We start from the raw sequence: 16,679 nt of genomic DNA, 5'->3' as shown, positions 1-16,679 counted from the left end.
ACAGAGTAGAGAAGGGAAATTTTTGAAGGCTGCCAAATGTTGATGCTGTGTCTGGCTTTGGGGAGGGTGGCACGGTGGTGCAGTGGATAGCACTGTCACCTTCTGTGTGGAGTTTGTTTGAGTCAGTGTGTGTCTGCAGGTTTGTCTCATGGCTTTTTTTTTGCATCTCATCATACTCTCACAGGAGCGTTGTGGTCCCGGTCAAAAAGCCACCACCCGGCAGCCTGTCAGTCAACACGGTGGGCACGCCCACCACTAGCGGAGCAGCCACTGCTAGCAGCACACCAAACATTTTTGCAGCTGCAACGGCAACACCCAAGAGCATGATCAACACTACAGGTGAGAGATGACACACACATGCACTTTTAACCAGTGATGCTATTCATGCATACATACATGTTTGTGTTTTTACCTGCACTGCATCTGTTTGGTGTTAAATAAGGAGAGGCAGCTGCAGCATGACAAAGGTGTTTGTGTAAAAGGCCTCCAGCAGTTTAAAGGCAGCTCGATGAAGCCGAATTTCTTCTCACTTAACAAAACTCTTTGATGCTTCGCTGACAGCAAACTAGAATAGAAACAAACTGAACCAACAACAGCACCGGCGAATCCTTTCATGATTAGAGTCTATTTCAAGGGCGGAATCCAAATCTAGGTGCTTACAGGAAACACAGCAAGCTTAAGATTGTGCTGTTTACAAGGTAATACAGACAGAGAGAGAGAGGGGAGAGGAGAGGACAGAGGCAGTGATGTAACCTTATTCTGTTGATTTAGATAATCACATCATGAACAAACTATTCGTTTCAGCCCGACAAGAACGTTCATTCAGTGAACTCTCCTGTGCTGGACCGTGAACCTTTCATACAGCTCACATCCTGATGCAGGAAAAGAACAGATGAAGAGAAAATTTGACCCAGATATGGTCTTAAAGTCCATGTGAAGGCAATACTGAGATTTCTTTCAAAATACATTAAGTATGTTGGAAAATAGTTGCTGAAAATATGTGAAAAGACTTTGAAGGATACATTACTGAAATGTGGAGTGAGAGGTTCAAACAGTTTTCAGTCCAGGATTTTGTGGGCGGTCCTTAAAGGGTGGCTCGATGACACGCTGAGGCCACCCTGAGCATACCCCTGCACCCCTAGCAGAGAGATAGAGATGAATTCATCTCACTCAGTGTTTCAAAGTTAGTCATGTCATTTTCTGAACTCATCTGACATGTTTCAGTCGCTTCAAGATCGCTGCTTGACTCCTCCCATGAGTGGGCGTGGCTTCAGCGCATTCAGCAGACACGCCCACACAGTCCTGGAGCTGAGAATTCATGTTTACCTGATTTTGACACCTCATTTTATAAACTTATTGATATTTTTAATCATTCAAACTTGGCTAGGTATTTAATAACACTTTCTTCTTTGGTCTAACAAAGAACACATATTTGTCCTGACTTTACACAGACAGATAATAATATAGGAATCAAACAAACAGCATCTTACTCAGCAGATCTACTGTAGCAGAGTGGATTTCTATTCGAGGCTCAGACTTATTGCTCTGTATCATACATGCATAGTGGACAGAGAGGGGATTAGTTCCCTGGAATGGATTCTGTATATTGATTGCAAAGCTGTTTTCATAAACGGGGGGCCATTACCAGAAGACAAGCAGCAGCCCGTCTGGTGAAATACTATCCAAATTAAATTTGGCCGCAGCTGATCGGAACATTAATACATTTCCTTTAGTATTATCCTGCACGCTAATCTCGGTCACGCTTGATTCACGTTACCATAATACAACGTCTTACTATTAATCTCTCTCCCTGCCGTCTAGGTGCCGCAGACTCTGCCTCCTCGTCCTCCTCCTCGTCTTCGTCGTTCGTAAACGGCGCAACCAGTAAGAATCTGCCCGCGGTGCAGACCGTGGCGCCCATGCCAGAAGACACGATGGAGAACATGAGGTCAGAGCCGTAAACATCACAGAGCTCGTTATCGCTTCATTCACTCTCCTCCCGCTCTTTGTTGTTTTTTTTCCTCCTTTTTTTGGCTTTTATGTTGATTTGTCTGTTTTTCTTGGGTGCCTGTCGTTTTGCCACTTCATTCCTGTCCCTCTTTCACTTCACACTTAGGTCTTCATCTTTCCTAAAGAAGTCAGCTCACTCTCACAGTCACCATACTGATTCTACATTAGGGTTAGATATAATTACAGTTGTGGTGCACCTACATGCTTTTTGAGGCCTAGATGTTCGTACCTGATATTAAACATAATCATTTATTTGTCAGGATCAATGCAGCTGCAAAATATGTTCTGACATTTTAGACTGACTAACCACAAAGAGCAAAACTTTAATTACTAATTTGATAGTAAATGTTTAGAAATCAAAAGTTCCACATTGAGTTATGAGCCGTAAGAATATTGGTCTAATATTTATTATAAAAACAGTTAAGCTACTTCATCTGTGGTATCTCTCTCTCTCTCACACACACACACACATACACACACACACACACACACACATGTTCTGCTCACATGCACACGCATACCACCCACACATCTCACTCTCACAGTTTACACTTTGGTGCTCTTCATCCCTGACATGGCAACTGTGTTTTAATGTCACAGCTACACTATAATGTAGAGTTTGACGATATCAGCACTCCTCCATAGATTTCAGTCATTTGAAAAACATGTAAATAAAATTGTTCTAAAATATAAATCTGTGTTTTAGTTGTGTTTCCATACTCTGTGTAGGCTTCTCGCTAATAAAACCTAAGATGATCTGCGATATGACACTGTTATTATGACATTGTTATGACATAACTAGGAAAACTAAGAGCTAATATATACTGTAACATTTCTGTCTCTCTCCTTAGACCTGTTAGACAGTTTGCTGTGATCTGTGCACACCCATGTGAGCGGGAGTGTGCGTGCGCGCGTGCATGTGCTCTTTAATCAGTGTGTGTGTGTGTGTGTTTGTGTGGTTTGTATTGCAGTGCCTATTGTGAGGTGGCGCAGTGTGCGCTACGCAGCGGTCAGACGCCCCCAGAGCTCAAGTCTTTTAGCTCTCTGGCAGGCTTCCAGGCAGCTCCCCGAGATGCAGGACAGTGTTTTAGGCAAGGAGATACTCGTCCTGTCCCCCCCACCGCCACCCTGACCCCTACCCCCCACCTTTCCTCCTCTTGCCCCACCTCACCACCACACACCCTCTGCTGTGCCCAGCCACCACTAAATGTGCCCAGATCTCTTTGCTAACAGCTGGTTGGCGTCACTTCTGGCATGGTCGTCTTCTCACACTAACCCCAAACTCAAAGATCAGACCTGAGTCGAGCTGTCTTTGCAAATGGCTTTGAGTAACAGTTCGCTTCAACTTTTTAAACCTCTAATGTCGATCTAGTCGCTCATCTGGTATTTAGACAAATTCAGATTTGTAAACACCAGTGACCCAGGTCTGTGTCAGAAATCATACGCTTACGAGGCCAATAATCTGCACATCACTGCCATCATGGCTCCATAGTCCAGTCTGCTTTGCTCTCCTGCCTTACTTAACTTTCTTAACTGAACATAGAGTAGAAAAATATTTCACTGTGCACGTGATCTACACCTGTACACACACACACACACACACAAAGGCACATCAACATGTGTAGCATTCACGAGATACATAGCATATCTTCCAGTGCAGTTTGACTCGGGGCATCGTGTGGCAGGTTTAGCTTCTGCTGCACTCCCAGCTTCACTCATCCCACAACGCTCAGCTCATTAGCTCAACGATTAGCTTTAAAAAAAACTGTAGTGCCATCAAGCTTTCCTTACCAATACTAACCCAGGCATAGTGCTTCCATACCAGAACCACCACACACTCTTTGATTCTGGACATTTTTGTGTGTTCTGTGTCCATTCCAGACATTTTTTCTCTTTCTTTCTCTTGGGCGCCTCTCAGATCGCCTCCTCCTTCCCCCCCATGTGATTTGTCCTGTGCTTCCTTCACCTCCCCCTTTTTTCTCAGCTATCTCTGCTCATTTCCTGCATGTTCTCCTCGCTCCCCTCTGCCCTTTCTCCCCCTCCCCCCTCCTCCTCCTCCTCCTCAGAGGTTTTGCCCCACACGCTCTACTACCCTCATTTGTGTGTTTGTGTGTAGCTTATTTTCTTTTCACTCTCCCATCGTCCTCATCTTTTCTCTCACTTGTCCCCCCCACCCCACCGCAGCATCACCACCAAGCTGGAGCGCGCTCTGGAGAAGGTGGCCCCCCTGCTGAGGGAGATTTTTGTGGACTTTGCCCCTTTCCTGTCCAGGACGCTGCTGGGTAGCCATGGGCAGGAACTGCTCATAGAAGGTACAGGTGCTGTACATGGCTCCTTTTTCTCTAACTGGCGTCTTCTCTGTGGAGTCTCCCCATTCACTGTCCCTCACGGCGTTGTTTGCGTGCGAGAGCGACTGAGAGGAAAAAGAAACGAGCGGGTGGATGAATGATGGATGGCGGGTGCGTGATCAGCTGAGAGCGAGTGTGTGAGTGTGTGAGTGTGTGAGTGTGTGTCTTTGAGCTGGCTGCTTCACTCATTCGTCAAACAGGTATGAAGTCACTTTTAAACAGCTAGCTAGACAATTTGTAATCAGATTACTTTTAGTATTAACACTGCTTTGATAGATGGTACATGTGTTGTTATTCCTCCCTCTGCCCACCTGCTTCCTGGTGTCCTGTTTTCGTGATCCACTGTCTCAGTGTTGATCCCTCCCTCTCCTCACTTCCTGCTCTCTCTCTTTCTCCCTCCCTCTCTCTTTCCCTCCCTCCCCCCTCTCCTCTCTCCTCTCTCCTCCTTCACCTCTCTCTCACTCACTGTTTGTTCCTGTCTTCTCCGTGGCATGCTTTTTTTATAAATCAAGACTGTGTACAATAGCAGAGACGACTGATGCTACAGCGTCTCCTTTGATGATATTTCCGTGTCCCGCAGTGATTTGTGTGTGTGTGTGTGTGTCAGAAGAGAGGCTGACTGTGCTATGTGTGTCTCTGTGCCGCAGGTCTGGTGTGTATGAAGTCTAGCACGTCAGTGGTGGAGCTCGTAATGCTGCTCTGTTCTCAGGTTGGTAATCCTCACCTCGCCTCTCTGTTCACTGACCTCACGCCCAGACAAAGTTCTGAAAGTGCTTTTGTTTTTGTTTTTTAGCCCCGTGATAATCGAGGTAAAAAGTCAGTTGCACACTGGAAAGAAGCCGTCGTGTTATCGATCTGTCCTGTGAGGCAGGGTTGACTTTTTAATGAGCGCATTGCAGATGTAATACAATATGAACACACCATAGTTTCCCCTCATCAATACAGAGGCCATGAAACTGAATTTACAGTGTCAGTCACATGCACGTAAACATTTCCTGCGCTGGGTTTAGCTTCTGAGAATGAAATAAAATGACAGAGGCGTCACAGCCTGTAATCTGAGTCATTTCTCGAACTTGCATTCAAAGCCACTCTCTCCATTTTCCTGAATAACACTCAAAAGACAGAATGACAACAGAGAGGCACTTACCACTACAGAGCGCTCCCCTGATGGTGGCCGCGTTCTTTCTCTTTTACATCATGAAGTTTGTCTCACAGTTCCACATCTCTGTTTGGAGAATCTGTCTGAAAGAGATTTTGTCCTTGGAGCAGCTCTTCTTTTCATCAGCTCTCCTCCCGCGTTCTTCTTCTTTCCTTCCTTTCCTCATCTTCATCTTCAACAATACCTCCAGCCATCCCTGCTCCTCCGGTCCATTTTAACTCCAGCGCTCCAATGCCAACTGCTTTCATCTCCCACCGCTCTCCTCACTGCCCTTTCCTCTCACCACTCCCTCTCCTTTTCACTCTGGCTGCCTGCTCGTCAGCATGTATAGTATTACCCATGGCTCCGGCCTTGTCTGCCATTAGAGGCCCGGGAGAGCGAACCCTAGCCCAGATATCGATCCTCTGTATGGGGAGGAGGGGTGTAACAGGAGATGCTCCCACATGTCCTTAACGGCCTTAAGAGCTAATGGAGCTCTGATAGTTTGAGGCTTTCAGCAACACTCTCATCCTGCTCAGGAGTCTCCACTCTCGTATGCACAAACACATAAAACACTCTGCGGGGGTGCACTTTCATTGGAAAGGTCTCAAAATGTTTGTTTTTTGTGATAGTGTACCTTCACACCGGCTGTGATAAATTGTGTGTGTTTTCTTCTTGAATAAAGCTTATTGTTCTGCCTTTTTCAGGGTTGGATGATGTGTATTTTTTTTAGGTATTTAGTTAATACGATGAGTCAAAGACATGCATTGAAATGTGGTTATTTTATCTCAATTCAAATCAAACAGTCCCCACTTTAATCATTTTGATGTCTCCTCTACACTTAGGAGTGGCAAAACTCCATCCAGAAGAACGCTGGACTGGCCTTCATCGAGCTCATCAATGAGGGAAGGTAATCAGTCACACACACTGATTATCACCCTACAGAATATCCTGTGATTCACACATTAACACCAACACTGTTATCAGTGCTTAACACCTAATGGCTATGATAGAGCCCTAATGAGAACCTTGCCAGGATAAGTGCACGGTGCCATGTGTGTTCAGTAGGAAGTCGGATCATTAAAGCGCAATTAAGTTTACAGTTAATTGAGGCTGCACTATTTTCAGTGCCTTTAATCGTGTTGTTCTTATCCCTCTGAACTGTTTATTGGATTGTGCTGGTACCAAACTTAATTAATGTGCAAAACAAAAAAAGGATGCAATGCTACTGTTTAAATGTGAAAATGCAAATGACGGAGCAGTCTCAGTGACTTCATGATTTTGCCTAAGTCGCTGATAACTGCAATGTTTGTCCTTCCCCACGTTTCTCACTCCTTTGCCAGACTTCTGTGCCACGCCATGAAGGATCACATCGTGCGTGTTGCCAATGAAGCAGAGTTCATCCTGAACAGGCAGAGGGCGGAGGACGTACACAAGCACGCTGAATTTGAGGTAAACACACAGAGCACCGCTAACCCTAACCCATACAGAGCAGTTACACCGTAGTTTCTCTGTCATGCTCTGTTGTACACACTGCTCTTTTAATAATTAAGAATCATGTTTCTTATATTATCTGATTATCAGATAATATAAGAAACATGATTTTGAAATGTTCATGTTGAAATGTTATTCTGCATAATAAATAAGTAGTACTTTATTCTGATAGAAACACTCTGTACTTTCACTTGTAACAGAGTATTTTTACACTATCATGTTGCTCCTTTTACTTGAGTAAATATATTAGTACCTGTTCCACCATTGGCTAATGCTAATAAATCTCCATGAAGCTGCTCACATATATGTGTGACTGCACAAATAGATAACACTGCTCTGCACCACGTTGCTATATTTGAACGTCCTCTTCAGAACAAACAGCTCCCGTCTCCTCGTCACCTCTTTGGTTTCTCCTCATTTCTGCTTTAACCCTATACCTCCCTGCCGCCCTGCAGTCCAACTGTGCCCAGTACGCCGCCGACCGGAGAGAGGAGGAGAAAATGTGCGATCACCTCATCAGTGCCGCTAAGCACAGAGATCATGTGACCGCCAACCAGCTGAAACAGAAGATCCTCAACATCCTGACCAATAAGCACGGAGCATGGGGCACAATGTCACAGAGGTGAGCGCAGGATCGGATGATGCTCTGGGACGCTTTTAGATCGAACAGGATGTCACTCGACACCGGCACTGGATGAGTGCTCACATCAAACGCTTCCTGCATGCAATAAGTGATGGTTTTAGAAAGTGTGGTCATTATTCAGTCAGCACCATACATCAGGTTTAGTATATATCACATTACATTAATATAACACATTAGCACTGTATCATTTCTGTAAATACAGGAAAAGAGCTTCACATCAGACTTACTTTAGTCAGTGCTGAAATAAAGAACAACAAACACATGTACAAAGGATAATATGAAGTTAACATGATTGTACATCATCTGCAGCTAACATCATTTCCATATTTAGGACACTGACACGCACATTAAATCAATAATTGCTTGTTATCCAGACCTGCCTCCAGGCTGGCAGCTAGTGTGAGGACATGTGACACACAGCATGTGCAGCCTGTCGTCTTCATGTCACCGCTGATGAAGTCAGTTGTACATGGCAACGTTCGTGCTGTTAACAAACACCTTTTGATTAAAGTCAAGCTGCATCTGAAGTAATGATATTTACATTAGCTCACATTAGCATCATTCACACTTACTTGTTATATATAGTATATTTTTTCCCTCACATGCCCCCGACGCACCTTTCCTGACAACCAGTTCCTCCACTCACTTTTCTACTTTTCTCTCTTCTTCCTCCAGTCTTATTTCCTCTGCTAATGTGCACTCTTTTTCAAGTTTTCTCCTCTCTCCTTTTCTCTCTTTGCCCTTTCCTCTTCCCCTCATCTTCTCTCTTATTAGTCTTATTTTTTCTTCATCCTTCATTCAATCTCTCATATTCCTTCTTGTTCCTCTAGCCTCCTCTTTTCCTTGCGCTCTTCTTCTTGTCTTCTCACCATTTCCTCTTTCTCTTGTTTCTTCTGTTCTTCTAACAATCTTCTTCCTTTTCCCTCCTGTCCTTCTCCTCACTGGCCCACTCTTTTTCTTCTACAATTCTCTTTTCTTCTTCCCCTTCCTCTTCCTTTCTGATTCTCTCCTCTTCTTCAATTCTTCTGCATCTCTTTTTTAAGCTTCCTAGCCTCCTCTTCAGCTTCCCTCCTAATCCTCTGCTCCTGCTCCTTTCTATTTATAATATTATATATCTATTTGTAATATTATAATCTGTGCTGGAGTATCATTTGTTTGTGTTGTACCTATAATACATGTGGGCTTTAGGAATGGCTTCTTGAGGGTTCAGGTGTTTTTGTGTACGTTTGACAAATTTATCTAAAAAATATTTGACTCACAAAGCACACACAAAAATTGTTAGGCCTGGACCCAGCCGCCACTCCAGTCTACCATTACAGTGTCACCTGTAACTTCAGTTTCAATTCTTTAATGTCCCTGAATGGAAAAAAAAAACACGTTACACCATTGAAATTATCCACCTTTGCCCCTCCCCTTTTATGTCTACAGCCAATTACACGACTTCTGGCGTTTAGACTACTGGGAGGACGACCTGAGGAGGAGACGGAGATTTGTGCGTAATGCCTTTGGATCCACTCACGCCGACGTGTCGCTCAAAGCCCTGGAGGACTACGGTCAGTGACGTATACCGATTTACTGTCAGCGCCTGCTTCTTGTATATGCACAGCGCTCACATGCACACTTCAAAACACAAACAGCTACCGAGGAGGAGGAGGACGGAGCCAAGTCCAAGAAGAATTTCCGCAGCCAGTCGGTGGTCACTCAGAACCCAGAGGCGGAGTTGATGCTGGAGGGAGATGATGACGCCGTCAGCCTGCTGCAGGAGAAGGAGATTGATAACCTGGCAGGTCAGATACACACACACACACACACACACACACACACAGATGTACGTAAAGACACACGCACACACTGTGGCACAGTTCAACTGAACAGTAAACTGTCTATGACTCTTGTTTTTAGTACGTTTCCGTCCAAGACTTTTTACCTCCAAAGGCAAGTTCAAAGTTTGAAGGTTTCACAGCTACACTAACCGTCCGGCTGATTCCTCCAGCTCATAATTTACTAAAAACTGACGCTGATTGAATCAACACCTCACCAACGTGTTGTTTAAAGTAGAAGAAGGAATGATCAATCTGAACTAACATGAAATGACTCTATTACAGTATTATCTGTTGTGAGTGATGAGCCTGTGAATACCTAAAGCAGTAACACCTGACTAAATGTGTAAGTCATTTGCCTGCCACAGGCCCCGTGGTGCTGAGTACTCCTGCTCAGTTGGTAGCTCCAGTGGTGGTGGCCCGAGGCACTCTGTCCATCACGACTACTGAGATCTACTTTGAGGTGGATGAAGAGGATCCTACATTCAAGAACACTGATGCTAAAGTAAGAACACGCTGTCTTTCTTTGTTATTGTTCAGCGCAGGGGAAAAGATTTAGATCACTTGGCTTCACAGTTGTTTATATTGTTATTGACTGCTTTTCAGACATTGATTTGAATCGGTTGTGATTCATTTATATATGTAAATCTTTCTATTTACACACACAGGTACTGGCCTACTCAGAGGGTCTGCACGGAAAATGGATGTTCAGTGAGATCCGAGCCGTGTTCTCCAGGCGCTACCTGCTGCAGAATACCGGACTAGAGGTCTTCATGGCCAACAGAAGTAAGTCTAACTTGCACTGGCATGACCAGCCACTGATTACATTTATTTAATATCTGCCATCAATATGTTCAGCTCATCAAACCTGAACAGAGTTTCATGGCAGGTTAGCAAAAGCACCACAGCATCTTTTTTTTCCACTGAAAGGTCCGGTGTGTCAGATTTATGTTGTTCTTTATGCAGAATATGGAATATAATATACAACCTGTTTCATTAGTTCGTTAGTTGTGATGAGCAATAAATGAGCAATTATTATCTACAGGTCCCACGTGTCCTCCTCCACATTGTCCACCATGTTTCTATCCTGAACAGACAAACCAAACGCTGGTTATAGATCGGGACTTTCACAGTTTTCATACCTTTCGTGGCGTCATAGTTTCTCCTTCACCCTTGGAACTTGAGGGTGACTGGAGGGGATCGCAATTTACAACTCTACCACTAGATGTCACTAAATGCTACACATTGATCCTTTAAAGTTCAACACTTTTTCTCCATCATTAATGAGTTAGCTAACAGTGTAATGAGGTGTCTGCACATAGATGCATAGTTATATCCTAATGCTTGTACTATTACATATATATGTTTTACATCAAGATAATTGTTTGGCCTGCTAGCTGTTATTTTGGTCCATCCTGACTTTAAGGATATTTGGATAGGGGTACCAAAGAACCAAAGAGCTGTCAGGAGTGTTGATGATTGTGTTGTAAAATATGGTAAGAGAGTCATGTAAGAAAGGGTATCTCAAGCCCCATACAGTGTTTTTTTCCTGTTTGTGTGTTTCCTTTGACGTGGTTAAGGGAGAGATTTCAGGTCAAAGGTTAAGAGCAAATTGTTGGGGCATCCTGGGAGAGGGGCCTCTCTTTTCTTCTGTCCCTATCTTACACTGATTTATACTATTGTTTATTTAGACTGCATGTATTGTATTGTATTGTATTGTATTGTATTGTATAACCTCCACCGTATATAAGGGTTTGTAACGCATAGATCAGGAGAGTCTCTCATCATTCGGCCAGGAGCTCTCCAAGTAACATTTTACTTGCTACGATGCTGAACTTGTTGTAAGAAACTTGTTATGCAACTAAGACAGTGTCGGCGGAGTTTCACTTCAAACATCTTCAACTGCATCACCACCGAATATACTACAGTAACACACTGATACCTGAATCTGACTGAATACAATGAGTTCAGAAAGCACAGCTGGTGTCAGTTTGGTACTTTGGTTTGTGAAAAATTCAAAATAGATACCTATGTTCTGTTTGAAATGTGTCTCTTAGCAATAATGTAAAGCATCTACAGGTGTATTTGCTGGTTGGTTGTCATGGTGATTGATCCATCTTATGCTGACTGCATCTCCTCTCTTCCTCTCCACAGCGTCTGTGATGTTTAACTTCCCTGACCAGGCCACAGTCAAACGGGTGGTCTACAGTCTCCCACGGGTGGGGGTGGGAACGAGTTATGGCCTGCCACAGGCCAGGTAGGTGCAGGTTACAGTCAGCTGGTCCAACACTGTTCTGCATGTGTTATTTTTCCTGGTGTGATAGAAAGAGAATCAACTTCAATGTGTGTGTGTGTCAGGCGGATTTCCTTGGCCACCCCTCGTCAGCTCTTCAAGTCGTCCAACATGACTCAGCGCTGGCAGAGGAGAGAGATCTCCAACTTTGAGTACCTCATGTTCCTCAACACCATTGCAGGTAAAGGTTTCTTTTATTTTCTCTCTTTCTGGCTGATATCGAAACGTTCTGTCTCATTTGCTTTGAAAATGTGAAGAATTTACTGATTGGACCTTATCCCGTTGAACGGACAGTTCCCATTGTGCTACAGAAATTTCAGAAATTTCCGACAATGTTTTTGATTTCTGGCTATGTGCATAAATAAGGAAGAAAAAGAGAGCAAACAGAAGCACCTGGAAGAATTCTCAGCTGCAGTTTGCAGAACGACCTGAAAACACATAAACATACAGACCATTACTGTAGCATGTCATGACTGTGGATGATGCATAAAGTAATATGAATTGCTACATGCACTAGAAATAAATGTACATTAAGTCACATATCTATATGTCATGTTAGAATATCTCTGAATGTATGAGAAATGCAGAATGCAGACGAATGGCAGCCAGTCATAATTAATTGAATGTCTTTACATATGCTGCTGATGCAGGTTATCAACAGCTTGTGCTTTTATGCCTCTCTGTTGGAATGTCTTTCATCACACTAACATACAGCCTCACTCTGTGTGATTGTAATCCCAGGCTGGCACTTCACATCAGAAAGTTAGTCTCATTAATTAAACGCCAGCCTGATTTATCAGGCGTGGGGGGGTTGAAGCAACAGTGCTGTAAATCACTCACATTAGCCTGATTTGGACTTTGTTCCATATTTGAATGTGCATATTCTCTTCATCTATGGTCAGCATTTGGAATGTTACTGACCAATGAAAAGATGTTTTGTTCCATCATGTGTTTTGATTCAAGTATAGACAGAGGCTCGGAACCACCCGCATGTTGTTACAAACATTTCTACATTTTCGCTCACAATCCACGTAAATCCAATTAAAATCTGAAAAGGTTTACTGATGACTGTGTAAACATAGAGAGTGTTCTTGGGCAAGATACTGAACCCCAGATTGCTCCAGAAGGTTACACTATCAGTGTATGAATGGCTGAATGAGATATGTAGTAGAAAGGCGTCATATATGTACAGTCTATTTACCGTTTAATGTCACAGCAAAACATCCTCTGATACTCTGATCTTTTCTCCCTGCAGGGAGGACATATAATGATTTAAACCAGTATCCCATCTTCCCCTGGGTCTTGACCAACTATGACTCAGAGGAGCTCGATCTCACTCTACCTGGAAACTTCAGAGACCTCTCTAAGGTTAGACACAACAACAATTAACACACACCCAGATGTTATATATGAATCAAGCAGTATCACACAAGAAGCCACATGTTGGCTGTGGTTCCCTCCTCATACAGAGGACCAGAAAGGATGTATTAGAGTGTATTAGTTTTATTAACGTATCACACACGTTTGCTTTCTCTTGTGATCATCAACCTAAGCTGCTTTGTCCTCTTTGCCGTCCTTCAGCCAATCGGTGCACTGAATCCCAAGCGAGCGGCTTTTTACGCGGAGCGCTACGAGACGTGGGAGGACGACGGCGGCACGCCTCCCCACCACTACACAACCCTGTACTCCACCGCCCATTCCACACTGATGTGGATGCTCAGAATAGTAAGTGCCTGCTTCACACGCTTCCAAACTTTAACCATCGGCTGCCGCCCGAACGCACGGCAGAGATCAGATCTTGAAAATGATTGGTCTGTTCTTCCTGTAGGAGCCCTTCACCACGTTTTTCCTCAACGCTAACGACAGCAAGTTCGACCATCCGGAGAGAGCCTTCTCTGGCATCGGCTGCTCGTGGAGGAACTGCCAGAGGGACACGGCTGATGTGAAGGTGACCTGAAGACATCCGCACAGCTCTGGCAGTATTAAGCATAAGAAGATATTAAGAAAAACAATCACAGTTGACTGTTATGTCGTCACAAAAATGTTGTTTCTGTTGTGTCTGACAGGAGCTGATCCCAGAGTTCTACTACCTGCCTGAGATGTTCGTCAACAGTAACGAGTACGAGCTTGGGGTGCGTGATGATGGAGTTCCTGTGTGTGATGTGGAGCTTCCCGTCTGGGCCAAAAAACCTGAAGACTTTGTCCGCATCAACCGGATGGTGAGAGACACAGATAGTCTTTTTATGAAAGCTAATCAAAAAACATGAAACATATCTTTGACTCTCTCTTTTTTCTTCTCTCTGCACCTGCTTTTCTTCGACAGGCACTGGAGAGCGAGTTTGTGTCGTGCCAGCTTCACCAGTGGATTGATCTAATATTCGGCTACAAGCAGCGAGGGCCAGAAGCAGTCCGAGCTCTCAACGTGTTCGACTTCTTGTCCTACGAGGGAGCGGTCAACTTGGATAATCTAGATGCCGCGCAACGTGAGGTCGGTTTCTATGACGACGCGCTTCTCTTGTTTGACTCAGATTGATTGTTGCAGTGCAGAAATCTCTCCCCTCACGAGTTTGTCACGCTGCGGTGAGCGCTTTATCCTGGATCATAACGGTGATGTGATGATTCATGCTCTGAGATAAAGAGCTACTAGATAATTATTTATAAATTCACAGTTCATGTGTTTCAGGAATCATACACAAAAGACGCATATCAAGAGAAAAGTGGAGGAGGGTGTGTGGCTTCCTCTTCTATGTTAACCCCACCTTTGTCTCTCTGGCTGTAGATAATTGAGATCCAGATCCAGGCGTGCGGTCAGGTCCCCTCCCAGCTGCTGATCGAGCCACACCCACCTCGCTCCTCCGCAATGCACCTGGTGAGAATACCTCGACAGGCTCAGAAAATATAACTCCACTTTCAGGCCTCGCAGCAGTATTCTCTGCATATAGGAATTTATTTTTTTGCCTGTTGAAGTGTTGAAATGTTCACTTTGGAAATGTTCTCCAGGTTACTACACACATATTGATTATCATCTACACTGTGTGCATCCATTTGTCACGTTTGAACACATTTCAGCCGCACGGATTTGTGAGATTTTTTCCTGGTTTTAGCCTCTCTGTGCTCCCTGCCAGCTTCGGCAGCACGAGGCCGCGGTGTCTCCACATCAGAGCCCACCATTTTACCCCAAACCTTTCAGTCCTGAACCCCGACCAGCCAGCGCCTCCACCTCCTCTCCTTGGCCTACAGCCACCCTCAGTGTGTGTACCTGCTCTGACCCTGTGCTCCCACTAATATACCTTTTCCCTTCCCTCCCTCTGTCCCATCTGTTCTGTCTCTCCCCTCTACCTCCGTCTCCATTTTCCCCTCGACCTTCCTTCCTTCCTTCCTTCCTTCCTGCCTTCCTTCCTTCCTTCGCCCTTCTCTCTCTTCCTCTTCCTCCCCCCCTCTTTCTCTGTCTGTCTCACCAGTGTTTCCTTCCCCAGAGCCCTCTGATGTTTAAGGATCAGATGCAGCAGGATGTCATCATGGTGCTCAAGTTCCCCTCAAACTCCCCCGTCACTCACGTCGCAGCCAACACGCTCCCACACCTCAGCATACCAGCAGCCGTGACCGTCACGTGTAGCCGGCTGTTTGCCGTCAACCGCTGGCACAACACAGTTGGTGAGTGTGTGTTGAAAGGACTCTGTATGTGAATGACATTTTAGTTCCATCCATTCATTTTCTTCCACTTATCTGGGGTCGGTGGTGGTGCTGCAGGTTTAGGAGGGCACTCCAGGCGTCCTTCTCCCAAGCAACACATTCCAGCTCATCCTGAGGGATCCGGAGGCATTCCCAGTCTAGATGGGCTTGTAGTCACTAAGGGAAACTTCCCACCTAAGGCTGAGCCCAGCCACCCGGTGTGCGGAGCTCATTTCGACCGCTTGTATCCATAATCGGCTGATATTTTTTTTATAATAGCAGACTTGATGTAAACGTGGTAATAAATACAGATGTTATGCTGATGTTAGATTGATTTCTAGATTATTGAGCAGAGTTCTGAAAATCTGTCCTACCACAGTAATATTACAGAGTTTTGAGCTGAAATGATTAACAAAGTAATTAATAACATTTTTGATAATTAGTCGTTTTGGTCACTTACCAAAGAAAAATCAATCACTTGCTGCTGCAGCTCCTCAGATGTGAGGATATGTTGATTTTCTGACTTTTGAAAGAATAAATAATGAAATGATTTATTACAAAATATTTGTATAAATCACATCATGAAAATCTTATCAGTGCCTATGTAATTAAGACTAAATTTAAGAAGCCAGCATCATGTTTCAGTGGTAGGCATTAAGCCCAGTGTTTGATGGCGTTCCTTTGGATCGCATTATACGAGTGTTGACATAGAAATATTTGTTAATCAAAGCTTCAATTAACCTCAATAATGACCTCATTAGCGCAGCAGGCTAGGTGTAATTAATCACAGTGATGTGATTATGAAGGGTCATGAGGCAGCTCGAGTGACTTTTGTTATTGATTGCCAAACCAGGCATTTATTTTGTGGGCGGGTCGGGGCATAGAGTGCCGGGTTGATCCCCGGCTCCTCCAGTCTGTGTGTGAAGTGTTTTTGGGGAAAAAAAAATCCAAACCTCAAAGTGCTCCTGAATGCTGCACCATCGATGAGTGAATGTTTGCGAAAGGTCGGCTCCTTTCTGCCGAGCATGGCAGCCAAATGCCGTCAGTGGTCGGAAGACTAGAAAGATTTCTTTCTGCCTGCTGAGAGCAGAGGGCTGTAGTTTTGCATCACCATTTAATGATGTGTGTGTGTGTGTGTGTGTGACTCTGTAATGTAATGTTTGACCCTTAATCCCTGCAGGCCTCCGTGGAGCTCCAGGATACTCCCTAGAACAGGCTCATCATCTCCCCATCGAGATGGACCCTCTCATAGGTCAGTGCA

At 44.4% G+C, this 16,679-nt stretch overlaps 1 protein-coding gene across 11 annotated transcripts in view; it reads left to right on the top strand.

Annotated features, from left to right (window-relative positions):
• nbeaa (neurobeachin a) overlaps positions 1-16,679 on the top strand; it is a 90,975-nt gene that overhangs the window by 71,335 nt on the left and 2,961 nt on the right. For 5 of the 11 annotated variants that reach the window (XM_019275758.2, XM_019275757.2, XM_019275762.2 and 2 more), the window contains 22 exons: positions 185-339; positions 1,822-1,948; positions 2,982-3,101; positions 4,195-4,328; positions 5,006-5,067; positions 6,342-6,406; positions 6,840-6,948; positions 7,446-7,612; positions 9,062-9,186; positions 9,271-9,420; positions 9,822-9,958; positions 10,122-10,239; positions 11,608-11,710; positions 11,812-11,927; positions 13,002-13,114; positions 13,328-13,471; positions 13,575-13,694; positions 13,813-13,965; positions 14,070-14,234; positions 14,526-14,615; positions 15,208-15,400; positions 16,599-16,670. In XM_019275758.2, coding sequence (XP_019131303.1) covers positions 185-339; positions 1,822-1,948; positions 2,982-3,101; positions 4,195-4,328; positions 5,006-5,067; positions 6,342-6,406; positions 6,840-6,948; positions 7,446-7,612; positions 9,062-9,186; positions 9,271-9,420; positions 9,822-9,958; positions 10,122-10,239; positions 11,608-11,710; positions 11,812-11,927; positions 13,002-13,114; positions 13,328-13,471; positions 13,575-13,694; positions 13,813-13,965; positions 14,070-14,234; positions 14,526-14,615; positions 15,208-15,400; positions 16,599-16,670 — 2,738 coding nt within the window. The remainder of the gene's footprint in view (positions 1-184; positions 340-1,821; positions 1,949-2,981; positions 3,102-4,194; positions 4,329-5,005; positions 5,068-6,341; positions 6,407-6,839; positions 6,949-7,445; positions 7,613-9,061; positions 9,187-9,270; positions 9,421-9,821; positions 9,959-10,121; positions 10,240-11,607; positions 11,711-11,811; positions 11,928-13,001; positions 13,115-13,327; positions 13,472-13,574; positions 13,695-13,812; positions 13,966-14,069; positions 14,235-14,525; positions 14,616-15,207; positions 15,401-16,598; positions 16,671-16,679) is intronic. The other 6 variants (XM_019275765.2, XM_019275767.2, XM_019275760.2 and 3 more) reach the window with 5 other exon arrangements.

This window comes from Larimichthys crocea, chromosome II (genome assembly GCF_000972845.2).
Source record: "Larimichthys crocea isolate SSNF chromosome II, L_crocea_2.0, whole genome shotgun sequence".
Classification (NCBI taxonomy): Eukaryota; Metazoa; Chordata; class Actinopteri; family Sciaenidae; genus Larimichthys; species Larimichthys crocea.
Note: the sequence above shows the minus strand (reverse complement) of the source record. Positions and strands in the feature narration are given on the sequence as shown.